The sequence below is a fragment of the Canis lupus genome, chromosome 22 (assembly GCF_011100685.1).
Source record: "Canis lupus familiaris isolate Mischka breed German Shepherd chromosome 22, alternate assembly UU_Cfam_GSD_1.0, whole genome shotgun sequence".
In the NCBI taxonomy this organism is placed as follows: domain Eukaryota; kingdom Metazoa; phylum Chordata; class Mammalia; order Carnivora; family Canidae; genus Canis; species Canis lupus.
Window position 1 is genome coordinate 52681603 of NC_049243.1, and position 27879 is coordinate 52709481.

At 40.3% G+C, this 27879-nt stretch overlaps 1 protein-coding gene and 1 long non-coding RNA gene across 3 annotated transcripts in view; one reads left to right on the top strand and one right to left on the bottom strand.

Annotated features, from left to right (window-relative positions):
* Positions 1–898: 898 nt before the first annotated feature.
* Positions 899–19243, bottom strand: SLC10A2 (solute carrier family 10 member 2). Its single transcript, NM_001002968.1, has 6 exons — positions 18867–19243; positions 11655–11773; positions 7288–7376; positions 6014–6189; positions 3570–3727; positions 899–1026 (listed from the first exon to the last, which is right to left on the bottom strand). The coding sequence occupies exons 1-6, from the start codon at positions 19241–19243 to the stop codon at positions 899–901; spliced, it is 1047 nt and encodes a 348-aa protein (NP_001002968.1).
* LOC119865230 overlaps positions 11825–27879 on the top strand; it is a 59036-nt gene continuing 42981 nt past the window's right edge. For both annotated transcript variants that reach the window (XR_005376558.1, XR_005376557.1), the window contains exon 1: positions 11825–12252. This is a non-coding gene — a long non-coding RNA (uncharacterized LOC119865230). The remainder of the gene's footprint in view (positions 12253–27879) is intronic.

A 27879-nucleotide genomic window follows, 5' to 3' on the forward strand; every position in this document is an offset into this window, starting at 1 on the left:
CATGGGGGCCTTCCCATGAACTGAACAGACCTACTTCCTGCAGGCAAACCTTGAAGAAATCCCTCGAGGAAGAGCTTAAAGAGCTCTTTGCCAAAATCAAGCCATAGGAAAGAATTCTGCTTTTCCTAAAACATCTAGTGGCATCATTGGACTCTTGAGGCAGAGCAACCAATGTATAAAATATCACTGATGAGTTATGGGCTTGATTCTAATTTGGTGATTGAATTCTATTTAGTAACTCTTTTTTCTAATTTTTGCTTTTGGACTGACACTGAAGAAGGCTGTTTTTTTTTTCTTTTTTTCAAATACAGGAAGTCAGATATTTGTCCATGTTACACTACAAAGTTATATAAATAAATAGGTTGCAACATTTCAAAGTAATAATTAATATGTCAGTGGAAGATTTTCACTTCAATTTTTTACAATCATAAATACTGAAGAAAATCTTGGTCACTTATAATAATAACAACAATAATAATAATAATAATTCATTGCATCTATGTTAAGATACAAAAAAGTCAGGTGCTCGTCTCTGGGTTATGAGATTCTGGGTAAGAATCCAGTTCAGGAGTTATGAGGTTCTCAGTGTTACTGATGCCAGTTTTAGTAGGAGGCCTGAGGATATTTCTTGGGCATATTTCAAAGACAGTATATATATATAACAAAGACAGTATATATATATGTATATATATATATATAAATATGTATATATATATATAAATATTTGTCACATTAAGGATTTGGACCACCAGTCAGTTGGTACCAAAACCAATATATGGATTCAATTGGAATTTAAATTTTCACTTTAACTTTTTCCTGCCAAATATCCCATCAAAACAAACAAATCTTATCATGGAAGCATGTACTTTAGAATTCTTCTTTTTTTTCCACTTCGTGTCTACTTTGCATCTGGTTGAAATCCTTCATTCACCTTATAGAGCGATGACTCAGAGACCGTTTCGTTGTCTTTGCTCTCTGGAAATTCCGCATTGTTTTTTTCATAACATTTCTTGTATGCCACATAAACTAGAAAGCAATACAGAGGAGGTTAGTGAAGTTTCCTAACAATTAGCTGCAATCTTTCTTTGGACAGTGATTATAATCTATGAGTCAAAATCAGCCTGCATTTTCTGTAGGCTGCACGCTAGTTGGAGAAAGCAGAACCCATTCTTGAGTTCCATAGCCACCCATGGATGGCTGTATCTCAGGAAGACCTGACACACAACCACAGGGGGTAGGTACTTGCTCACATGACATCTGTAGGCATCAGCCCCACCAGGTTGTGCTCACCAAGAACAGTAGTGGACACCTGTTCTGTGCCCACCATGTCCCAGTTATTGTGGTACTCAGTAAATATGATACATGCTAAGGCACAGTGTCCAGGACCCTGGTCTAGTGCTCTTTGTGGGAAGACCTGGGCTGGAATAACACTTCGTCTCTCCTGACTTCACTCATTCCTTCCCCACGAAGTGGGAGCCTTGGCTGATCTGTGACCAGCCTTCCTCTCTTCTAGGAAGCTACTAGTCCCTGGTGGCAGCGGCTTCTCAGCATATTTTTGAGGTCAGCTCACCTGGGAAGACTCCCTGGTGAGGGGAGGTGAGCAGTGCATGTGTGTGTATATGGGCACATGTATGGGGCAGTGGAGGGGGTGGTTTAATAAGCCCATTTGGTCACAATTTTGAGCCACATTTTCTAATTAAGCTCTATCTGTAATAAGAATGCTATTTTGTTATCTAAATATCTGATATTTCTTCTACTTCTCAACTGGTTCCAAAGTCAACAGAGGAAGAGAAAGTATTATTTATTGGAATCTCACACTTAAAATAGATATAGTAATATTGTCTATCTCAGAGGGTGATTGTGAACATTAAATGAAATAGTAAGGTGACTTGTATGGCCCTGGAAGAATAGTTAGTGGACAGGAAATGTTAACTGTCATGATACACAACTGAGAGAGACAGTGGCCTGCTTCAAAGATCTTAATATGTCAAGATCCACGTCTCTTTGTTGGTCCCTGAGCTTTTAGTGATATGTTAATTCTGAAGCTACTGAGCTATTGAATCTATTGAATTGAGCTTGTGGTTAATTAAAATAGCTCAACAGTTTTATTATAAACTGTTTTCATCTGGGACTTCTCCAACACATGCTGCTTATTTTATTGAACCAAATTGTTTATTCTCTTTCTTCTTTCCTTCTTTCTTTCTCTCACTTCCTCCCTCCCTTCCTTACTTCGCTTCTCCTTCCTTCTGTCCTTTGCTCTCTCCTTCCTTCTGTCTCTTCCCATTCCTCCTTTCCTTATTTTCCTTGTTCCAAAAAACAAATTTAGACCTCTAATCCTTTTACCAAAATATGTTCCAAGGCAATGCATGTAATTAATAAAGATGACTTCCTCATCTTTATTCCTACTGATAAAAATGTGGGAAGGTATGACCAATACCAGTTCCTGCCTTTCCATCATTCCTTCAGCTTTTCTATGAGTCCCTTTTGAGTTAGTTATTCAACTAGTAAATTCACTTAAGTGTTCTATCAACCAGTCTATTTTCTCTGAAAAACTCTGCTTTGAGAGTTCAAGACAGGACTGCAGAGAAGGATTAGTGACCATAGGCAAGTGGAATACCTATTGGAGCGGAGTAAAAAAGTAAAATCAGACCAAACAACAGTGGACTCTGGGCATTCTATAACTTAACACTCACATTATTTTTGTCTTTCACCTTCACTATAAAACCTCCCTTAAAAAGCTATGAAGCTTAAGACACCAGTCTTCTTATTTAGAAAAAAAATAGAGTTTAAATATAAAGGTTAAACATATCAGTCCTTGGAGAACAAAATGAAGGAAAGCTTTAACTAGGTGAATGCCAGCAGGTGGCAGGGGCTAAGGATCCCAGCCATATGCTACAGTGGAGTAAAATTAAAAATCAGGCAAGCTATCCCTTATACCTAAAATAAGGAACATGTTTGTTTTAACTGTTCCAATTATATGGATGTTACTTAATACATGTGCACATGCATATGCACAAAAATCTGTCTTCCAGCATGACTTAGCCTGATAAATATCTCTTGTATACCTCTTTTTTAGATAAGTGTCCCATGTTTACAAAGCATATCAAGATGATGATTTGGAAAAAAATGACCAATTGGGGTTCCTGGAAGCATGTAGAAAGGCACACAGTAAAATGTTCCTAGCAGGTTAATATGCCTCCCTAATTACTCAGAAAAAGAACGTTAGTGGAGAGATTCGAACTCTATTACTTTTCATTAAAAATAATAAATAAAATACATAAATATAAAATATATGTAAATATATAACATATAAAATATAAAAAAATAAATAATCTTTACTAAAAACTTCTGACAAAATTGCAATGTTTTCATCTACAGTTGGGAAGTCATGATTACATTACAGGTGGCCTTTTCCACCCATTTATTTTGCTATCACATAAAGGAAATTTAATTTAATTTCTATAATTCACCACCACAAAAAGGCTATTTAAAAAATGTCATATTAGCAACTCAATGATTTCTCAAAGAGGAACGTCATCAGTGACAATGTGATTAGCATTATTTCATACTTCCTAAGAATATTGCAGCAAAGGCAAGCTGGAAGATGCTGTAGATGAGTGGGAAGGTAAACACAACATTGAGCTCTTCCTGGGTGAAAGAGAGTTGCACGATGGTGGAGCACAGCTGAGTGTTCTGCATCCCTGTTTCCAAAGCAACTGTCCGGCACCTGTGAGACATGTTACAAGGATTTATGCTTTTATTGTCATTATTTTTTGCTTTGTTATTGTATAACATTGAAAGCAGGTATAATGTGGGATGCCTGGGTGGTTCAGTTGGTTAAACGTCTGACTCTTGATTTTGGCTCAGGTCATGATTTCATAGTCGTGAGACTGAGCCTCATGGGGCTCTGTGCTGGCTGTGGAGCTTGCTTAAGATTCTCTCTCTTCCTCTCATTCTGCCCTCCCTTTCTCCTCCCCTTGCACATGTGCACGTGTGTGCTCTCTTTCAAAAAAAAAAAAAAGCAGATATGAGAACAGATACATATATGTCTATATATTTATATCTGCTTTTAATGTATATATTCAACATAAACTTTTATTTATACTACATAGATATATAACTTCTTAATATGTGTCATTATATGCTGTATATACTATATAAATATTCTATATTGGCCTAATCACCTTAAAAAAAAAGATTTATCCATCCATTTGAGAGATAGAGAGTGTGAAAGCCAGATTGGAGAGGGGCAGAGAGAGTGGGAGACAAGCAGAGCAGGGAGCCTGACTCGGGTTCCATCCCAGGACTTTGAAATCATGACCTGAGACAAAACCAAGAGTTGGATACTTAACTGACTGAGTTACCCAGGTACCCTCCCTAGTCACCTTTTATGATTGTTATGATAATGAGAAAAGAGATAAAAGTTCTGCAAAGTTAAAAAAGCATATGCAAACAGAGCACTGTTGTTACTGTTTTCTCCTTTTCACATTAAAAAAACAATAGAGTTTATAACTTTTTTTTTGTCCAGGGAAACAAAGAACAGTTACTAGCTTATTTTGCCTCCTGAGCAGTGGAATATATCCTTATGTATCTATACAGATATTATATGTCTGTGTGTATCTTTATATATGTGTATGTGTGTATATGTATATATATCTTTATATATAAAGATAATATTTATATTATGTTATAATCTTTATTAAAAAGGTAATATATTTAATATAAATAAAATTGCATATTAAGCAATACATATATGTTTAAAGCAGGTATATATAAATAAAAAATACAGATATGAAAAGAGTAGGATCATTTATATTAGTGTTCCATAAATTCAAAGTGGGCTCATTTCACTCTTTTCAATTATGCCCTTGGTAACAGTGCAGTGCATAGAGCAGGGGCTGAGAAAACACTCAAGATAGAATATTGTTAGAGTTCCTTTATTTTTAAGTGGGTTTTGTTTTTCTGATTAAATCATGATAAAAATCTATCGGGTAGGTATTACTGCCCCCATTCTACAGATGAGAAAAGTCAGAGGAAGAGTGAAAGCCTGTTCTGAGGTCCCAAGGTCCGGAGGTGGTAGGTCAGAGTGCAAGCCAGGTCAGCCTGAGGACAGGTAACACTCCCCACTAACCAGTGGTGCTCATCTCTTTCCCAATCTCATACACGCTCCAACTCTGACACCTGCCCATGGATTCAGATGCACTGGTAGGAGAGGAAAAGTTTTTCCTCGGTACCAGACTCACATTTGCTGAACCCAGTTCTAATGTCAGCACTTTGGGATGGTGAGTTCATCCTACTGCTGACTGGAGGAGCCCCTGTGTGTGACAAGGCCAGCCTAAGTGCTTTTGTTGAAGTTATTCTGCTTGGAGATTAAGAATGTGAGACACTGGAAGAGCTCAATGTACATTGTATGGGGAATGGTCCCCAAGCATTTGAGCAACAAAGAGGCAGTCAATATTTTCTTCCTAGGGGACTAGTATAATTGAGGAATGAATGAGTTTGTATCATGACATATTCAGAAATGGGGTGAATGTTATTACAGGTGAAAGATTTTGAGTTTGTTATCAGTATTTACAACTGTTAGGGGTTGAATTGTGTCTTCCCAAATGCATCTGCCGAAGTCCTAACCCCCAGGACCTCAGAATGTGATCTTATTTGGAAATAGGGTCATCACAGATATAGTTAGTTAAGATAAAGTGATTAGGGTAGGCCCCCATCCAATATGATTGAAAATAATATGGGGAAATTTGGACACAGAGACATTCATAGAAAAAAGACAATGTGATGACAGCCATCTTCAAGCCAAGGGGCAAACTCCCTTCACATCCCTCAGAAGGAACCATTCTGCTGACATGCTGATGTTTGGACTTCTAACCTCCAGAACTGTAAGACAACAGATTCTGTTGTTTAAGCCACATTATCTGGGGTCCTCCCCTACAGCAGCCCATAACAAATGCATACGACAGCTGTTACAAGAAGAAACTTCCCAGTCTGATTTATCAAAACACCATACCTGTGCCAGGACTGACCAGATATTCTAGCCAGTAAAAACCCTAGAGAGTATCCAGCCAAAGGAAATAGTGTTCCTATGATCCACAGTTTGGGAGCGATGATCCAGGCACTCTGGTATAGAATTCCTCCGACGACAGCTATGAGCACAATAAGGATTGCCCCCGTGATGGACCCAACCTGGAGGGAAGATACAAGTTGACTTAACTTTGATAGCAAAGTCACCACTCTGGGTTTTCCTTTCCTGATGACTGTGGTGAGCCCACCAGAAACTCTGGTGCTTGTCCCATGTTCTCATTTTTAAAAAATAACAGAACCTTCAAAGTCTGAGCTCCATTAGCCTGAAGAAGATGTTCTAGCTTGCAAATTATCCTGTTGGAGAGGAAGAAAGCCCAGTCAACAAGAGCTCCAGATTCAATTCCTCCTGCTCTCGTTCCTTTGGTAAGTCACACAACTTCTCTTAGTCCTGGTTTCTTCATCTGTAATTGAGGATAAAATCTTGCCCCAGACACTTTTTGTTATAATGGTAATGAGAAAGGGGATATAAAATTCTACAAAAGCTAAAAAAGCATATGAAAACAAAACCACTGTTATTACTGTTTTCTCCATTTCACACTAAAAAAATTTGGAGATTATAACTTTTTTTTTTTTTTTGGAGGGGGGATCCAAAGGAACAAAGAAAAACCACCTAGCTTATTTTGTCTTCTGATCAGTGGGGTATATGTACCTCTATATCTATATCTTTATCTGTATTAATGTCTGGGTATTTACATCATCTGTGTGTTTTATCTATACCACTTTTATCTGTATCCATCTCACCTGGCTCAAATACAGCTGGTGAAGGGGAATGCATGATTACTAATTATTAATGGGTACTAATATCTACCAGTTGCCAGGTACTGGACTGGCCATATGGATTCAGAGATAAAGAAACATGTTTTCAAAAACAGCTACCTAGGTCTATTTTATAACACCAACCCACAGAACAGAGATCAGAGCCACGTGCCATGGGAGTGCAGGGTAGGGTAAAAGCAGGAGGTGGTGTTTGAGTTTGATATCTCAAAGTGGGGATAGAATTCTTCCCTGTAGGTGGGGCCAGGAAGGGTGGCCTTGTAGGTGGCATTGTAGAAAAGTGGATGGCATATCTAACACTTGAAGTCTCCTCAGATGGAGGTTTATAATATGATAAGAAAATAAATTTAGTGGCTGGAGAGATCTATTATTGCAACTCACACTGTGGAGCATTTGACTTAGCAACCTATGGCATGGGACACTGACCTTGAGTATGATCTTGGCTTTCTGGGGCCATTTGTGATTAACTAACATTCCAATGGAAACCGGAACAACAAGAGCCACCAAAGATGTACCTAAAAATGACAGAAGAGGGATTTGATCAGCAGAATACACATAGTACAGGAAAGACGAAGACAAAAGAGTAAGCAGCCTGGAAAAGGCTTAGGTAGTAGGTGGGTCTCCCTTCTTGAGCACACAAAACAGACACAAGCGAAACAACAACAAAACTCTCCTCCTTCACCCACTCCAGCAAATAATTTAATATTACTGGCAGAGCACTGATAATATGGAAGATATAAATCCTTTTTAGAGTTCTTTATATTGACACTCTTCGTTTCAATTTGTCAGAATCTTGGCTTCTTTGATCTTTGGGTTTTTATGTCCTAGGAAAAATACCTTCTTAAAGTTTGTGTGTATGTTTTACCCAGATATTTTACATCTGCCTGTTAACTTCACAGTAGCAGAAATAAAACAAAAAGTTCAAAATTCTCCAGGCACTTTATGGGCCAATGACTTCTGGCTCAGACCGAGCTCGGTTATTCAAATCTATAGCAGAGAGGTGAGAGAAGAGGTTGAAAAAGCAGGCTTTAAATTTTCTGTGAGATAATATATTTGGCGACCTCTCAAGTAATTATAATTCTTTGCAGGAACGTGCTCACCCAGCCAGATAAAAGAGTCATACTTCAATTTCCCTGTGTTAAATTTACTGCTGTTCCCATGACATGTGGTTTGTTTCTCCATGTTACTTAACACTCATTGGTCCAATCACTGCTTTTATATAATATAGTACCAACAGCTTCGAACTTCTCATGGGCTGTTTCTTTTTCAAATATCCTTTTAAAGCAGTAGGGGAAAGTGGAATTGAATAATGAGATTTTGAGAGTGGTTTTTGCTTAGTGTTGGAGTAGATTCAATGAGGACTGGAGAATGGATTCTAGATTCCAGGGCTGTAAATATGAATTTAAAATGATCACAACAGCGATGAAAACATAATTTCTTTGTAGTCTTCTGGTCCTCCTGACAATATAAAGGTCAGCAGTTATTTTTTCTCAGAAATTACTCAAAGGGATTAAGTAATGGCCAGGAATACCTATAGCAGGAAAAAAAAGGGCAGGCGGGAGGTTGGGGCGGGGGGGGAAGGACAGGGTGGGGAGAAAATGGTGGAACACAGGATATGGAAGAGTCGTTGATAGATGTGCTGGTAAGAGCCCCCAGAAAAATCTCCTCTGGGTAGCCTTACATCCTGCTACTTTGGGAGGAGACTTCCTCCCCCGGGTGTCCAGACTACTCCCTAAATTGTGTAAAGTCTGTAGGCTTTAAATTAAAACCTTCTTGATATGAATTGATTGTAGTGTGGTAGCTTCAATCTAAGTGCAAATACTGGGCTTGGAATGTCAGTGTGGTTAGGTTTTTGGTAATGTATATATATTTAATGTGTTGGCTCCATGAAAGGAGAGACCCTGCCTCACCAGGTTTGGGCTCCTCCCAATGAGTCTTTATCTCTTCCTGGCAGCTCAAGGCTGCAGGATAAGCATGCAGGCAGGACCACCTGCCCAAATTGTGTTTCCTTTCTCACCCAGATGAGGCCAGAGACAGTTTTTCCAGAGTCAGAAGTTGACCAGAGGGAAAAAAAAAAAAAAGAAACCCATCAATACTCTTTGCCCTTCTTCGCACTCAGAGCGTGTGGCTCCCACCTGGAGAGGTGGGGGGGTAGGACTCTTGACTCTTCAGTGGGGGTAAAGATTCTCTTTCCTTCTCAGGGCTGTTTTCCCTCTTCTTGATTTCCTGATGTGCCTCTGACCCTTGCCCCACTCCCTGCCCACTCCCGTGTCAAATGCCTGTCCAGTCAGATGGGAAATCATCTGCTTGCAGTTACACCATGTGAACCCTAAATCGGCCTTTAATAGAGTTCACAGAGCAGGTATGGGAGGAAAGAAGGGTGGATAAAAGTGAGAGGTGGACAGTCACAGGGTGGTGTGGGGCCAGATGGACTCAGAGTGGAACCTTACAGACTGTGGGGATGATGCAAACTGTCCAGCTCCTCTGTGCTCTGGTTTCCCCATTTGTGAGGTGGGTCGAGTTGCGTCTAGCTCATGCTGCTGCCATGGGAATTAGGTGATGAAGCAGGTGCACAGTTCATGGTGCTAGACACCCTTAAACAGATGGCAGAGTCAGGGCGGGGGTTGGGGCAGCAATCTGCTGCAGCTGTTTTCAGCTGCCCCAGCCTTGCGGCCACCCTCCTCCACCCCTACATCCCCATGGGAAGGGCTCAGCCAGAGTGTGGCCCCTGCAGAGTTTGGCAGGCATCGTGGGGAGCCTAGGCTTGCAGCCCTGCCCACGGAGAGGATGCACAGACCAGAGGGCACTTCCAGCTCACTGCTCATCCAGGACAAATTAGTCACCCAGGCCTTTGCTTCCTCATCTAAAAAGTAGTGAGAACAACCTGTGAAGTAATTAGGTTGTTTTCTTAAAGGACTAGGAAGAGCCAATAGTAAGAAGGTTAGGGTGGAAAGAAAGCCTGGGCAAAATGGTGATGAAGCAGAGTTAATAGCTTGTTTTTCAAACTCATTAAACATTTTCAAAAGTATTTTCCTCTTCTTTTTTCTTTTTTTAATAGATTTTTAGTTTATTTATTAGAGACACACACCAAAAGAGAGAGAGAGAGAGAGAGAGAGAGAGAGAGAGAAGCAGTCTCCATACAGGGAGCCTTACTTAGGGCTCTATACCCAGTCTCTAGGATCACACCCTGAGCTGAAGGTGGCGCTAAACTGCTGAGCCACCGGGGCTGCCCTCTCTTTTTTTTTTTTCTATTTTCCTTTTTGCCCTGATCTTGGCTGCCACTCATTTGCTAATTACTCTTTCTCATGTTCTCTTTTTTAAAAAACTTATTATTAGGATGTGCTCTAAGTCATTCATGGTATAGTTAGAATTATTCAATGAGGCCATGGAGTGTTTTCCAGGCAGGAATGAACATCTAGAGGAGAATATTTTAAAGCTTAAATTATTTTTTAAAACACTAAGTAATACAGACTTAAACTCCTTACTCAACAGACAGGTTCTTTGAGAGACCTACAGTGCACACTACTCAAGCAGTCTACATTGTTTAGCTTGAAAGAAGGTGTCCTCCAAGGGGGCAGACTGAGAGTTAAGGAGCCTGAGGCGTAGCAGGTGATTGATTCTGTAGGGTCACCTTAAAACTTATTCACAGGAGATTATATCTGATATGAGAGACTTCCTCAGATCAGTAGAAGGACCTAGTGTGGAGAAATCCCATACTGAGTAAGGTGTGTCAATACAGATTGTCCCAGATTAGTGTTTGTTCTAATTCAGTTGTATAGACCTCAGTCCTTGTTAGTATCACAGGGAAGCATCTTTCGTAGAGATGGAAGGGACTTTAGATATAGCCAGTCCAGCTTCCCATGCCAACAAGAATTCCTTTACAAATATCCTTCTGAGTCGCCATCTAGCTTTGCTTACGCTATGCTCCCTTCAGTGGACACCCATACCTCCTGAGGTAGCCCTGAATAAAGTCAGCTGAATAAAGACTATGCAGCATGCCATGTACCTGGCGATATGTGCCGTCTCACCTGTATCTCATCCTTTGTGACTACGGTTCTGTGGGAAATGCCTGGTTTGGGAAGGCCAGGAACCGTGTTGTCTTGGCCGTGATTCCATGTTATACAAACAACTTAATTTTCTACTGTCATCTGTTGTCCCAGAAACAGAAACACAGTCCCTTTGGGGTGGGTGTGAACATCTGGGAGCAAAACGAGTGGAGACAGAGTCATGACTAGCAGATCTGACTTCTGGGGCATAGTATACAGACTGTGCCAGGCAATCAACTTCTAAACCAAGATGTGGCTCACAGTCGGGTGTTATCTACACTATGTTTTATCTGGTAGTTTCCCAGGGTCACACTCATGATTGCTTATGAGGTGCCCTAATGTTAAATCATTAGTGGAAAAATGGTTTTTCTCTATTTCTTCAATCTGAGTATCTGGGAGCAAACTCCTATTCCCATAAACTAATTGTCCTGTGGTTTACAGAAAGGACAGAGCACCCTGTGGCCCAGCAATCTTGGCTTCCTCAGGTCCAGATGGCTGTGCCTTAAGTCAGCCCCGCTCTCTGCTGATTTCAATGGAGGAAAAGCAGGTTTTCCCTTGGGATCAAGGTTTGGGATTTAGGTTCTACCAACCCGGTATTCAAATGCAGGTGTGACTTGTAATGAAATCCGGATTGGTCAACGCTGCTGCTGGTGCCAGAGGTAAATACTAGCTAGGACTGAGCCTGGCCTGACGATGAACAGAGAATAGGAGGGGGATATCCAGAAATCTTGCAGGGGGATGACTTACCTATGTTATCAAAGGGAATGACGATCGTCCCAGAGTCGACCCACATTTTGGTATAGATAAAGAGGCACAGCGGCATCATTCCCAGGGCGAGCAGCGTGGAGCATGTAGTCATGCTGATGCTGAAAGGAAATGGGCAGGTTGATTCGTCCAGCTGGGCTTTCTAGGGGGAAAGCTTGCTTCATGGTGCAATTTGTGATTAGGAAGTCCCACAAAAGATGCTCCAGCAACAGCAGCAGCATCTAGGCTGATGGAAGGACACAAACACGTGCCCATCTTTGTACAGGTCCCAGCCTTGAGCAAAATGCTGAGATCCGGATTTGTTTTTCTACTTTGTCTTGGGTCATTCCTCCCTCCCCCTTGGTTCTCGAGGATCAAAGAAGATAGTTAATAACTGCTTCAATTCATTATTTAAAAAGTTACAAGGTGCTTGGACACGCCACCCTTTGGACCTCCAATCAGAGAAGAGCAAACGCCTCTACACCAGCCACAACTTTAGGAGCTTTGCGGCATCTGTCTGTACTGAGATGAGACAGGCCTCCCTGGGACCTTGGAGGAGAACACATGTCCAAGAGAGGGAGCCTCAGTGTCTTTTTCCAAGGTAAACAGATTATTGCCCCAATGCCTATGGCTTGAGAAAATAAATAGGAAACTGACTTAAAAAAAATGAAAGAATGGGATCCCTGGGTGGCGCAGCGGTTTGGCGCCTGCCTTTGGCCCAGGGCGCGATCCTGGAGACCCGGGATCGAATCCCACATCGGGCTCCCGGTGCATGGAGCCTGCTTCTCCCTCTGCCTGTCTCTCTCTCTCTCTCTCTCTCTCTCTCTCTCTCTCTGTGTGACTATCATAAATAAATAAAAAAATTAAAAAAAAATGAAAGAAGACATGTAAGCAGGCAGGGGAGGCCTGGATTCTATTTCCACTAAGAAATTTTACCAAATGTGTGTTCAGAAGAACCAGGGTTTTGTACCATTCCTCCTGAGAGCATCTGTATTTTAGTGAGCAAATCTGGCTGGGTATCTTTGGCTTTTGATATGGAGGAATTATACGGAATGGTGCTATTTTCAACGATGTGACAGTGGATGGAAGAGAGGTTTTTGGGTAGTGGGTCTTCCTGGTCCCATCAAAGGGCCCTATACACAGAGGCACATTCTCCTCCTGGGGAGCCGAGCTGTTAAATGTCTGGGCCAGATGTTGAAGGCAGACACTGCCCGGGCTGGAAGCAGGTGTGGCCACTTACTACATAAGTACTACAGTCTTCAGGTAATTTACTTGATTTCCCTTTGCCAGCTTCCTTATCTGTGAAATGAAGATAAGATCGTCCCCACCTCATAGACTGTGAGGACTAATGACCCAACGAGTCCAGTACTTAGAATAATGCAAGGCTCTTATTAAAAGTCAGTTACTGTATTAGCCATCCAGCCATAGTGTGTGTGCCTGCCTTTATGTGTGTGTGTGTGTGTGTGTGTGTGTGTGTTGTGTTGTGTTGTGTTGTGTTCTGGCAAAATACAGAATCAGGAAACTGGAGAAATTTTTCTGAAAGTTCTTTTTCCAGAAAGTTGTATCATGGAGACTATCAGAGTAATAATTTCTTAAAGGTATTAGATGTGAACTTGAAGGAAAAAGTGAAATTACATTATCTGTGCCCCCCTCCCTCACCCCGCCGCCCCTAACAAAAACCAACAACCACACTACACAATTCTAAGGAAAACAGCTGGAGGTGAGGAATTTTGTTTTAATGTATCTAACTAAGCACAGTTTTGGCAAAAACTGGCAATATTTATCAGGGGGCTTAACTTCCTTAATAATCATTTTTTAAAAACTGGAGATGACCTCACTTAAAATGTGTTTAAAGATTTTAGGAAAAAAAAATACTTGTCTGGTGGAGCTAAAATAGTATAACACCAACCAATGCTAGAGATGTATATAAAACGTTTTCAAGAAGTTCCATCTATTATGGTGACAGGTTAACTTAATTTAGATACAAAAAAGAGATGTTAAGGAAGAATCCTAAACCAGAATAATACTTTTCATAAGGAGTCCTACTTATAATAAAAATACGGGACTTTGTAAACTCTATTTACTTTGTAAATACCCTTCCTTTGACATTCTCTTTTTTATCTTTTACTTAAAAAATAAATTAGAATGGATTAGTTAGCACCATAATGAAATTACTTTTATTCTAGTATGTCTGATGTACTTTCCAGAGTGGAGAGAACAGGAGGGGGTGCACAAAGGGAGTGGTGCTCACTACCTGGATCGTATAGCCAACAGAAGGCCAAGAGTTTTTTTGTTTTAAACTATGAGAACTATGTTTAGAAGGAAGTCTGTTTCTGTCTTTGTTTTTTCTTTCAAACATCTTTGCGAATCAATTTTGAGTTATCGCTAAGGCAATTTATGAAGTTGCATCATGGTTTTGGGTTTGGCAAGAATGGTTTCCTGAAGACCATGAAGAAGGACAAATCAGCAGTTGGAGAAGGGAATGGTCTAGCTTTAGCAAGCCATTCTGACCATGAGGCACTGCAGAGATACAAGAGAATAGGTGGCCAGAAGTTGGTGCCATTTGAACTCATATGAGAACAATATCGAAACACTCAAAATGAGATGAAAAACATTTCAAAGGTAGGGGAACCTGGGTGGCTCAGTGTTAAGTGTCTGCCTTTGGCTCAGGTTGTGATCCCAGGGTCCTGGGATGAGTCCTGCATAAGACTCCCTGCAGGGAGCCCTCTTCTCCCTCTGCCTGTGTCTCTCATGAATAAATAAATAAAATATTTAAAAAATTCACAAGTCATAATTTTGGGGAGCAATGTAGGAGAACAGATTAGCAAAAGAAAAAAATCATTTTACATGAATGAAATCTGAAATTTTATAAGAAACATATAGATGTCAATGATAGAAATACTATCATGAATTTATATTGGAATGAGGAAATATGTGAAAAAGCAAAAATCTCCTGTCTTTAATTTTTGGCATTAGCTCTATTAATCACTGGGGATAACTGTTTTCTTTTTTTCCTTTTAGAAATAAAAACAATAAGTGAGAATTCAGTAAATGTTAAGGAATTTGGTGAAGTCAGTGATGAGGAATGCACAGACTTTTATCATGTTAGAAGTGAAACACCAAATTCAAAGGATCAAACAAAGTGTATACAGGTGTTGCTAGAAATTGGGGATGTGATAAGCAATAGATACAATGTTGAACAAAGAATAAGAGTCTGGATAGGGATAAGTGGATGGGTCTGGATTCAAATTCTGACTCTGACATGTACCACCTCTGTGACTTTGGTAAAGGTTTTGAGCCTTAATTTTATCATCTGTCAAATGCAGAAAATAATAGTACTGGCCTCAAGAGGATTATCTTGGAATTCTCTTAGAATTATGTGGAATACTTGTACTGAGTATGGCTCATAATAGTGCCAACTCAATACTAGCTAGTAAAATAAAAATAAATAGAGAAACAAAGTTTGGTTACTTAGAAGAAAAAACAGAAAAAGTCCAATACTGTTAGATTAGTTCTTAGAGTAGAGAGGAGCTGGACGTTTATGTGGTTTAAATGGGAGAGACTGCTTTGAATTTGTCATAAGCCAGAGGTTTGGGATCTTGAACAGCTAAAACAAAACAAGAAAACTTATCTGGAAGATGAAAAATGCAACAATATTTAGCCAGAAAATAAAGGATGTGGAAGGAAAATCTAGAAACTATTAGCACTAGAAAATAGTTACAGGGAATGCAGCTAATAGATTTAGTGAAGGAACTGAGAGAAGTGGAGGAAAGGATGCATGAGCAGGGATTTCCCAAAGAAGTCAAGGAAAGGAAAATGAGAAGGAAAAGTCCTTGCATGGCTGAGGCCACTGCTAAGAAACGAGGTTTTGAAACTGGAGGATCTCTGGGAATATAGCAGTCACAAAAGAAGCAGACATCTCTTTTGTCCCTTGAACTATGGGTCCTGTCACCAGATTTACCTGAAGGTGTCACCTTCATTTCTCCCAGAAACATTTGTGCATAGGATGCCCACCGCATAGCTAGAGCAGGAGGAAACACCTGTACACTAATCAAATTCGTGCAACAATTTTCTAGGCTAGAATGGTCTGAGAAGGAGTTGAAATATCTCTTGCTGTATTTCAATGAGCAAGGTCCATAATTTTGTTAAGGATAATTGTCTGCTATTTTTTTTTTTTTTCCACTAGAGATTGCAAAATGCAATGCTTCCCAGGTTCAGAAGAAATGGTAGGGGTGAGGAGTGATGAGGTAACCTAGGGGGAAATGAAGGGGTGAGGGAAATCGGGGATGAGGGGGGGAGGAGGACACAAGGGTATGAGGGGGGAATAATGTGGTGGGTGAGGGATAGGAGTGGGGGTGAGGAGGGGACAGGGTCCTTGGGGGGAAATTATTTATTTTTTTCTCCCAGAAACCGCATCCAAGAAAGTCAATGTAGACGGAGTAGTTTTACTTGCATTGTGTGGTAGCCGTTCAAGCAACTAGTAACCAGTACAGATACTGTTGGTATAAATGATCATATCTTGGCTGCCATTGCTGGAGTTCCAGTGGAAGTGGAGAAGGTAAAGTTCTTAGAGGACAGAATTGACTCCAGAAGAATAGAATGTGTTGGAGAACTATTTCCCAACAGCTGAGGTGATAATCCCTAAATTTGCTTTAGAGAAAAATTTGAACAGTTTTTCCTTTAACATATGCAATGCATAATGTCATCATCTTATATAGTAGCAGAATTTAGCTCCTTTCAATGATTATGAGCATTATGATAAACATTATTACTCGCTCTGCCAAAATACAGCCATGTCTTCTGGGTCATTGTGTTTAAAGAGCTGTTTGGCTGTAGATTAAGTGATGATACAGAGGCTGCTGTGTCTTGTGAGTTGCCTTCTTTGCTTTGCAGGCATTTTTGGTTTTCTCTCTTGAGGTCAGGCTTTCTGGGCCACTTGCTGCTGTGGGACACAGGCCTGCCCCTCTAGTGCCTCATTCCCTACCCCACTTCTTATGTCTTATCCTTCGTGCTGGGAAATTGCATAATAGAACTCTAGGATTAGGAGAATAAGAAGGTCCTGTGTAAGGAACATTTATGAGATTAAGCAGGATGTATTTGGGGTGTGTAGTCTTCTACTGGGTCTTATTTGAGTTCTGGATAGGTGGAATTGCTAGCATCACTGCTGGACCAGAGCTGTTGGTGTTATTTTGTTATTGCAAGACAAAAGGGATCTGTGGAGTACACACTTTTTAGATTGAAAATTAAAAATTTCAATGCCATATGTCCCATTTAGGGATTCTTTTGACTTGCTGAACAATTCATATACAGTGATTCAGCTGGCTGTTTTCTACCAGGGTTTCAAATTCTACTCTGGTTCTTATTTTTTAATATTTTATTTTTTTTACAGGAATTGTTATATGAGGTAGATAGGATTACATAATCATCTGTTTCAAGACAAACAAGATTTCCTTAAAACCACAGAGAAGTGTAAGTTGGAGCTTTTAGTTTGGGTCCCTCCAGTTTTAGCTTGCGGAATGAAATCTGTTTCAACAGCCAAATAACCCAGCATCATGCATATTTTTCCATCTTACAAAATGATTATACATGGCATTATGTTGAGGCATAAGACCTCCATTTTGCTGAAAAGTTACAAATATTAGGTAAAAGCTCTTCAGCGGACATCAAAGTCCCATATTTAATTCAGGCCCCTCTCCACAGTTTAGAGGGTACTGGCTTTGGGAATTGTCACCTCTGTGTGCTTATGTCCATATCAAACTAAGTTGAAACCTAAAAGAACCTTTTGCTATATGGTGGTTCACAGATTAACTAAACCTGAGCAATACTTGCCATCCTGCATTCCTTACAAGGCCTTCCTTAGGAAAAAAAATCTATTTCAAGGAGGATATGGTATTTCCTTAAGTGAAAACTATGTGAAGTGCAGACGCATAGTCTGTATGGCTTTTCTAAAGCTTTGTGAAGATCAGCACCAGCTGAGATGAGATGGAAGGCTCCCAGTTGCTCAGTAGGCACTGGATCAACATGGAGTACAATTTTACATTTTGCAGTGGTTACATTTCTATATCTTAAGCTTCGCTCTTCTGTTAAGCTGGTGATTAACAGAGCTGATTGCCTACTGTACAGTGTTTATTTTTTTTATTTTTTATTTTTTTGTGTACAGTGTTTAATAAGCATATGTTACATTAACACCTGGCTGCTTTGCAGAAATGCATACCTTTCCCGGGAAATGAGGAATTGTAAGGTATGGACAAAGACATTTTTCTATTCAACTTAAAGCATTAAAATTCTCAGTCTCATCGCATTAATGCGTCATCTTATTTCTATCAGTTTTTTTTTTTCCCACTGCTAGTTCAGACTGGCATGGGATGAATTGGGCAAACATTACAATTTAGATTACTCTGTGGGAAGCAGAGAAACCATTTCTGTTTATTTTATAGTAAGGTAAGCATAATTTAAAAAAAGCTGTTGCAGGTTTTTTTTTTTTTTTCTTTTAATGCCAGTAGAAGTGAAGTAAATACACAAATTCTTCCTAAGGCTTTATACCAGGAAAAAGCTTGTTCAAAGATCTAGCTGTATTTGTAGAGCTGACCATCATCTCAGCACAGATTCTACTGTTAAATGAACATTTTGATTTCATGATTGCTCATAGAGCTTCTCATCACCACAAAGAAAGGTTTGCTTTGTTTTGTTGCTGATACCAACGAGGAAAACTTCCTCAGGTACATTTGTGGGTCAGAAAGAATTTCCTTCCTTCTTTCCTTCCTTCCTTCCTTCCTTCCTTCCTTCCTTCCTTCCTTCCTTCCTTCCTTCCTTCCTTCCTTCCTTCCTTCCTTCTTTCTTTCTTTCTTTCTTTCTTTCTTTCTTTCTTTCTTTCTTTCTTTCTTTCTTCTTTCTTTCTTTCTTTCTTTCTTTCTTTCTTTCTTTCTTTCTTTTTTTTAGAATTTCTTTTTTGAAAAACTTCGAATCTTTCCCCAAAGATAAGCAGTGATTAGTCAACTCCCTGTTAGCTGAGTTAGATTAAAAAACAAAAATACAAAATATAACCCCCAAATTCCAATAGCTAAGCAGTTGTGAGTGAAAGCATTTATTTTCTTCTGTTTAACTCTTCAGCTGTAGCCTAGATCAGTGGCAGATCAGATGGACATCACAGTGACATAGGCTTCTGAAAAGATTCATTCAATGTGATTGCAGTGTGCAGAGGCTTAGATATCTTACCTCAAGTCCATGTCGCCATCTACCCAGTAGGCCAAGATGTTGGAGGCAGTTCCTCCAGGACAGCATCCCATGATGAGTACCACTACGGCTTGGAGAGGGAGGATGTCAAAGGCCACTGAAAGGATGAATCCCGTGAGGGGCATGATTCCAAATTGACAGAGGAAGCCAACGCATATGCCCCATGGCCGCTTTATGTGTCCTAGGAATTTCTTGATTTCCACATTGCATCCCATGGAAAACATCACCATAGCCAGGAGGATGGTTAAGACAGTACTCAGTACCACACTGAGGATGTCATTGAAGTTATTCTGAGCTACCACACAGGACGCACCATTGCAAACTGTGGCATTGGCCGAACAGCCCGTTGAATTATTCATTGCTGGATTTGTTGCTCAAATAGTCACAGAAGTCCACAAAAGTGCCGATCTTCTGCTCCTCAGGAGATAAATAATGCCTAATCCAACCACGTCAAACTTTTAAACCCTTCTTAACCATGTGTCACTTGGTGTCTCTTTCAAAAGCCACCTCAGAGAGGCAATAAAAAACAGTAAATGCTAGTTTGTCAGTTTTCAGAGGTGACATTACAACACACACAAATTATGAATCATAAAAGTACTGCCAAATTATTGGCTCAGTCAGAGAATTGTAATTAATCATTTATTGGCATGATAATGAACCGTGCCATATAAAAAGATCTGTGTTAATGTTTAATGCTGCGAAGGTTTGTTAAATAATTTCAGTTAAGTGACACTTAAAAAACAAGTCAGTAAATGATAGAACATCAGAGAGGTAAGCTGTAGAAAAGCACGTTGTTCACTCACCTCTCTTTGAATAGTGGGGGGATTGGGTCCTGAAAAGTCGGGTGTCTTGTGCCATGTTAGATTGCAAAATAGTGTCAGGCTCTGACCTGGGACCCAGACCTCTAGTTTTCCTCCCCCCAAATCGTCTTCCTACTGTGTCAATCAGTCTGCTCCTATTGGTCTCTAGCGTTCATAAAGGTTATGTAAATTTGAGAAACTGTGTAGGGTCCTGAGGCAAACCTATGGGGGAATAACATGCGGGAGGGTAGACTGTTTCCTGTGTCGTCTGGAGGGAAGGGGGCTGCTTAGGAGAGCCATCCACAATTACACAAGCGATTATGTGTGTGTTGTCATGGTAACAAAGTGCTGTTTTTCGATAGAGACAATACAATTATTTAGAGGGATGAACCTCAGAGGATTAGGTCAGAGTGACAGGAGCTCTGTGCTTGGAGTCAGGAATTGAAATCAGATTTTTTATTTGTGGTGGGGGTGGTGCCTGGAGGTTTCAAGAGAGGTTGAGTTTTGTAAACATCAAATAGTCAACCTTATTATAGGCAGGACACTGTACGTGGTGTGTTAGGAGGATAAAAGAAAAAAGGTAGAAGAGAGATTGTTCCTGTTCTCAGGAGTCTGTAATCCAATTACTGAGTCAAGATGCAGCATAAGAATAAAATTGAGCATTTTGATCAGGATTCTCATTTTATAGGACAATTATTCCTGATTTGTTTAATTTAATCATGTTAAATTAAGTAGGATGAGCATCCCCATTTTACAGATGAAGACTTGAGGGTCTTTATTTAGTCACCCAGCTGGTAACTGGACCCCCTGAAACTTAGTCTGGCTTGGTGAAAATTAGAAGAACCTTAGAACAGAACTTCTTAAAACACGTGAATCCTCTAGGGGTCTTGTTATTACGCAGATTCTGATTCTGGAAGTCTAGGGTGGACCCCAGGATGTTTGCATTTCTGACGAACTCAGAGTTGGCAGTGCCGATGCCGATCTAGGGGACCACATTATGCGTATCAAGACCGTAGAATACCTACATCAGGGTGGCAACCGTGGCACCAAAGCTGGTGGAAATTGAGTTTTCTGGTTACAACTGAGAATAGCATTTACAGAGCAAGTCAATATGGGGAATTACCTTTTTCATAACTTGAGTCAACATGAGCTGTGAGCACCAAGCAAAGAAGTCGGTTGTGTCAGATGTCCCAGCTACTGGGGTCCTAGGGGTGCTGTCTCTTTAACCTGGGATTGAGCTGCTGGGAAAACATTGAGCAATGTCCCTAAGGGTCGACAATGGTTCACACTCTTCGTGGGTGCAGCTTCTATTCCAGGAGTGCCCCTCTTCAGCTGGTGGGCTTCACACTGCCTCTGCTGGCCTGGGTGGGTGACCATTAGCTCTGTCTGGCTGCAGGCCAGTTCCTGGGAAATTCTCCTGTCTCTGTCACTACCCTTTCTGCTCCCACAGCTAAATGATTAGCTAGGTAATTCCCATAAGGACTCCCCTGCCACTCCTACATGTGGAATGACTTGGCCCTGCCCTGCTGGCCCCCTGCAAGCATCTTCTGGGACTGGCCTCTGGCCCACTTCTTGGCTTAGGTGCCAGGCAGCTGAGGGCAGATGAGCCGAATGCTCCCCCTGCTGCTGCACCTTGGCACCTGTCAGCGCTGGCTCTTCCCGTGATGCCACGGCGAGGCCACACAGGACTGCAGAATTGAGGGCCTGACACATACGCAAGTGGTGAGGGCTTTCAGGGCAGCTGCCGTGCTTTAACCTCAAAAGGCACCCAAGAGTCGTGGGAAAGCTAGCCTGGGACCTACGCACCAACAGCCTCTTTCACTTCCCCAGGGCTGGTCTGCAAGAGGGTCACTTGAATCTTTTGGGTTGTCAGGGGGATCTGGCCTGTTTCCCAGGGTGGGCTTCCTGTTCTGGGCTGGACTTGCTGCTAGGTTGCCAGGTGAAACCTGTACCTAGCCTTTTTTCCACACTGCTGAACCGGAGGAGAGAAAGTGAAGAGAGTAGAAAGTGGGTTCAGAACAAAGCTGTTCTCAAATTTCAGACGACTTGCTAAGGAGATTTGAGGCTCCCAGGGGCAGAACGCTTTGCATATAGACAACTTGCAAATGAGCAGTCTGTTCGACTAGACAGAAAGCTACAGTTCTGGTTTAAAAAAATGTGCCAATGCATTTCTAATTTTCACATTGTTTTTACATAAATTTGCACATTAGGCTCGAGAGGCCTCATATTCAAGTATTGGAGTGATTCACAATTAATTAGTACCCTTAACTTCAGCCGTATTCAAATTCAGGCATCAGACCAGGATAAATGGAAAATATCTAAATATGTAAAAATCATTCTTTTTAATTGCAACACAGAATCAGGGAACAGATGTGCACCTGAGTGCACTGTCAGGAGGCTGGGGCTTGATTCCCACTGTCATCCTCCTCAATCTTTTCGGCTCATTGTCTCCATGGGCTAGGTTTGGGTACAGACCATCTTTATGAAACCAGCAGGTGGTTCCTGCCTCTGGCCTCCTGGGCAGAGACCAAACAGCTGGAGGGTCAGTTTGACTGCTCAGGCTTCCATTTGGTGCCTGTGTATCACATTGGAGTAGTGAAGGTTTAACAGCTTTTCAAAGGGTTTGCCCTGAAGATCACACGGGCAAGACAGGCTTTCTGTTTCCTATTGTGGCTCTATTCAGATCAACAGTCATTTGGGATTTGAGTGATTCCGTTGAATAGTTCCCTCTGGGTGAGATGACCCCCCCTCACTCCTCTTTCCCATTCCTTCCTGCGTGCTGAACTCGTATGGAACCTGCAAGTCTCACAGTTATTATTATTTGGAGTTATTATTTGAAGTCTCCACTGACCATCTTTGAGGCCAAAATACCCTGGGGAGAATAGACTGGGGCTGGACTAGCTGTCCATTCATCTGATTGGGATCAAAGGCTTGACCACTGAGCACCAGCTGTATGTCAATCATTTCAGGAGGCTTCTGTTCAATGGCATTTTGTAAAACAAAGTTCAAGGTGATAATCTGTTTAATAAAACCTATTACCTGGGATGCCTGGGTGGTTCAGTGGTTGAGCATCTGCCTTCGCCTCAGGGCGTGGTCCTGGGATTCTGGGATTGACTCCCACATAGGGCCCTTTGCTTCTCCCTCTGCCCATGTCTCTGCTTCTCTCTCTGTGTCTCGTGAATAAATAAATAAAATCTTAAAAAAAAAACCCTTTATATCATCCAACATTGCAACTGTGAGATTCTGGTAATATATCTCTTCAAGTGGCAGGACTGCTGATTAAGCAGATGAAGCAACAGTGGGATATGCCCCTTGGTCTCCTTTCCCTTCTCAGATTTTATCCCCTTGGTTCCCCATGGTACCACACTTGCACCACCTCTTCACCATCTCTACATACTGTACCTCCTTTCAAACTTCCAGCTCAAGGCAAAACTAGAACAAAAAAGTGGACAGACAACCTTTCCTTGTTTTCCTCCACATTTCTGAGACAAGGTTGGCTTTTCAAAGGGAACTTTGTTAAATATTGAGAGAGCTGAGAACAAAATTAATGAAAGGCGGGAAAGCCTAAAATCAGCAAATTTTCTGGCTTTTCAGAATGCAAGCCCAGTGGCCAGGCTGGGGAGAGACAGGAACTGATAAAGGAGGGGCCGTCAGGGGCAGATTCTCAAGATTCTTGAGTTATGTGTGGAGGAATTTGGACTTCTCCTGCATAGGGTATTTGCTCACAGCAATGGAATACAGGAGCTGAGTTGGATTTGAGATGCTAATTAAAATTAAAAACAGAGAATGCTTGATACTTAGATGCCTTGTTAAAATAGGAGTCAAAGTTACATTTAAAAATCAAGTTGCAATTTGATAAGCATCCTTGATGACACACAAGAAAACAATGTTGGGGTAAAAAGGATTAAGGCCAATCTTTTTTTTTTTCTTTTTCTTTTTTTAGTACATGGCGTATATGAGCTATTTTGGGGACATTTAGGGTGGAGATAACTCATTAAGGAAATAAGTAATTTATCCTTTATATTTCACTTTATAATTTTTACAACTGATAAATATTTATTACAAAAATTTCATTTAATACAAAAAGGTTCGAAGATGGAAGTAAAAAAAAGTCCAAATTATTGGACATTTTGTTAATATTAAAAGTGAGCATGGGTACAAACATTTCCCTTTACAGATAGATGATGAGAATGAAAAGGTCCTTTTGTTGGCATAGAGAGACAAGCTTACATTCGACAATAGCATCACATCTGCATGCTCTGGTAAAAATTAGATGTATTAAAATTATTGTATATGAATTTTAATAGAAAAATATCAAAGGAATGATACAGCTTCATGTAAATATTGAGAGGCTATTATGGAAAGCATGAGTTGTTGAAGGTATTTGAAAACGTACATGGAATTTTATGCAATGTTAACTCCCTAGCATAAAAGGTAGGAAAATGGACATTCACACATTTCTTCCCTGCCTGCCTTCCAGTTTCCAAATTGTATTAATTCATATATGTTGAACGCCTACTCTGAGCCAGAAACTGTTTTAGGTGGGGATACATCTGTGAATAAAATGGGTAGACCCTGCCCTTGTGGAACTTATCATGTGGTCAGGGGGAAAAAGGAAATAAATAATGAAGGGAAACATGATGATAGTTTAGTTAACAAAAAATAAACAGAAACAGGGCAGCCTGGGTGGCTCAGCAGTTTAGCGTCGCCTTCAGCCCGGGGTGTGATCCTGGAGACCCGGGATTGAATCCCACGTCAGGTTCCCTGCGTGGAGCCTGCCTCTCGCTCTGCCTGTGTGTCTCTGCCTCTCTCTCTCTCTCTCTCTCTGTGTGTGGGTGTCTCTAATGAATAAATTAAAAAAAATCTTAAAAAAAAAAACCAGAAATAGAAAAACAAGGGTAGGAAGGACCAGGTGTGCCATGTGTAGGAGTGAGAGAAGATAGTTGGAGTCCAATCATTTATTACAAAGGCAGGGTGAGAGGAAAGGATGAATGGAGTCGATGGAGTGTCTGGGGTAACCATTCTAGGCACAGGAAAGCTAGAGTGGATCCCTACTGAGTGCCTGGCAGGTCCAGGAACTGTGAGGAGGCTGGCTCAACTGGAATGGAGTTGATGAAAAGCAGACTAATGGAAGAGGAGAGAAAGTGTCCAGGATGGAAGGGTGATCACGGAGATCCCTTGTAGGCCATTATGAGGAAGTTGGCTGATAACCAAAGTGAAATGGGAGCCATTATTGGTTACTGTTCTTTTTCTCATTGCAATGATTATAATATTTACATTCTGCTTTGCAACTATAATCTTCACAGATGTTTAGCTTTTTAAAATGAACTTAGTGCTTATTATCAATCCTTCTGTTAGTGTTTTAGTTTTCTAATGCTGTGTAACAAAATATCCCAGAGCTTAGTGATTTAAAACAACAACTGTGATATTATCTCCCCTGATTTCTGTGGGCTGACCAGTACTTCTCAGATGGCTCACTCATATGCTGGCAGTCCATGTTGGCTGGTGGCCGGGAGTTCAGCTGAGGTTGACCACTGGACAACTACACTGTCCACTGGAACTGGCCACTGGGACAATTACACAGTCCACTGGAACTGTCCACTGGGACAACTACATGTTGCCTCTCCAGGGGGATAAGGTATCTCAAGCTCCCTTCCAGATCATCCCAAAGTTGCCAGTCCTTAAAGGCTGAACCTAAAACTGGCACAGTATCACTTCTACCAAAGATTCCAGATAAAAGGAAAAAAAAAGTCCCAACATTTTTGCAGAAATTGAAAAAAAAAGCAGTTAATTTTAATTCACTACAGATGAATTCTCTATTTCTTTGAGTTCTCTTATTTTTTCCTCTATTTTAATTTTAATTTTTGATTGTGTGTTCCACTGGATAGTTTTATCTAGAAAGACTTTAGGAGTTTATTCCCTGTGCTTTCCTATTTGTGAATGTGTAGTTTTTACCTTCCTATTGCAAGGTAAAATATTCTTATTTCACATTACTTGTTAGATCTTTATGGACAGTACTATATTATCTTTTTGGCACTGAATGTTGCCATAGAGAAGTCTCAGACTAGATTATTTTTTTCTTCAGTGGTTTTCTTTCTTTTTTTTTTTTTCTTGCCTGAATACTTAAAGAACTTATTCTTTGACTTTGAAGTTCAGGAATCCAATCAGAACATGACTCTGGGTTGGTCATACTATATTGACATGTCTTAGAAGACTATATACTCTGTGTATTTAGATTCAAGTACTCCTTTTTGATTAAGATGTTTTCTTATATTTTATCTCTGGATACTTTCCCTATTTCATATGTTAGCTTTCATATCTAAGGAAAGATCAGTTACTTAATTTAGAATAACTATGTTGACCCTCCCTTTCTGTTATCTACTCTCTAGTTTTTACAAATATCTTTTCCACCTTTCTTTTCATTTATGGTGATTATCTCCAGTCTTTTATATATCTGTTTGATTCCTTGTCTTTCCAAATTATTTTTTTTCCCATGGAAATGATATATTTGTCCTTAAATTGTTTACTTAGTTCTGGAATGTCCAATGACATCAAAGTCTGTATTTTTAACACTTAATCTGTTAAATTCTATTTCATTGAGTTCACTTTTAGTTGTTCTAAAGTAGGAAGTGCTCACACAGAGCTTTTTTCTGTTCCTTGAGTTAGATTTGCTTCTAGATTAGTTTCCTTATCTATGTCTTGCATGCACTGTTCTTTCTCTTTCTTTTTTCTTTTCCTTTTCTCCTATGCTTTCCTGTCTTCTTTCTTCCTCTTTCCAATACTCTCACATTTTCCTGCTTAATAAATTCTGTTTATTTTTTTGCCAGGATTTATTCCACATATTGAGGAAAATATATTTTACCCTTGAACTATGGATTATTCTCCAGCATATTTAGAGCATTTATTCTAAAATGCACACACTGACACAGCCCCTTTGTTGGTTCCATATATTAGAATATTAGTGACCAATTATAGGATATTGCCTCTTCATAACTGGAAAATGGATGGCTGTCACGTAACAGGTTTAGGAGCTCTGCTATAATGGAATCTAGAGTCTTTTTTTCCTTACCTTGGATCCTACATGTTGAAATCGTAGCTTTGGGTTATGTATCTCAACTTCTTTGTTTTCAGATGATTTGCACGTGTGTGTGTGTGTGTGTGTGTGTGTGAAAGAGAGAGAGAGAGAGAGAGAGAGAGAGCTGGACCTTACTATTTTTTGAGGCAAAAATGTGGCATTTTGAGGTTTATTCCTTGACATTATTACTTTTCCTCTTGAGTATGAATCACATTTTCTTGTTTCTTCATGTGTCTATGTTTTGTTTTCTTCAGTTTATACTGGACATTGTACACTGTGTGCTGCAGAGGTCCTAATTAAGGACCTTCCTCTGGAGAGTGGCAGCTAATGCAACTAACCCAAGTGGCAGTTGACATGGTGGGCAATTAAATTACTGGCTTATTATTTTGAACTTGTATGGGCTTTTCACTTTGCAAGAATGAGCCTTTTGGTTTTGCACTTAGTCTAGTCTTATGATTAGACTCTTAGTCCTGAGACACAGATTTTATTCTTGAGGCATGGCCCTTCTTTCATGAAATCTTGAGGTAATTACAGTATCTCTTTAATTTGTAGGAATTCAAATCCAAAGTTGTGTCTTTTTTGGTGGGCAGGAGCTTAAATCTATGATCAGCTTTTTCAGACTTCCAGCTCTTTCTCTCTACTTTACTCTTTGGAATCTCCCTTGCACATGAGCAAGGGATCAGGGGTCAGCCAAAGATTTAGGGGAGACTATATGCAAAATTGGGGAATGTTTTTATATCTTCCTTTTTCCTGGGATTTATCCCTTAATTTTCAGATTCTCTGGCCATTGCAAACTTTTTTCTTTGATATCTCAAGCTTGTGTGGCTTTTTGCTTTAATTCCACTACACTATGCTGCATGAACTGATGGCTGCCTTGGGGGGAAGAGCTTTGTAATCATAGATCTCATTCATGGTGGTTCTCTTTTATCAAGGATCAAAAATCTTTCAGTTTTGTTCTGCCTTTGGTGGCATTCATTACTTTCAAGTAGTTCTTTTTAGTATTTTTGCCAGAATTTATAATTGATATCTGTAAGAGAATGAATTCACCATAAGCCACTGTGTCATTACCAGAAACAGTAGTCTGTGATTTTATTTATTTAAAAACCAAACCAAACCATAC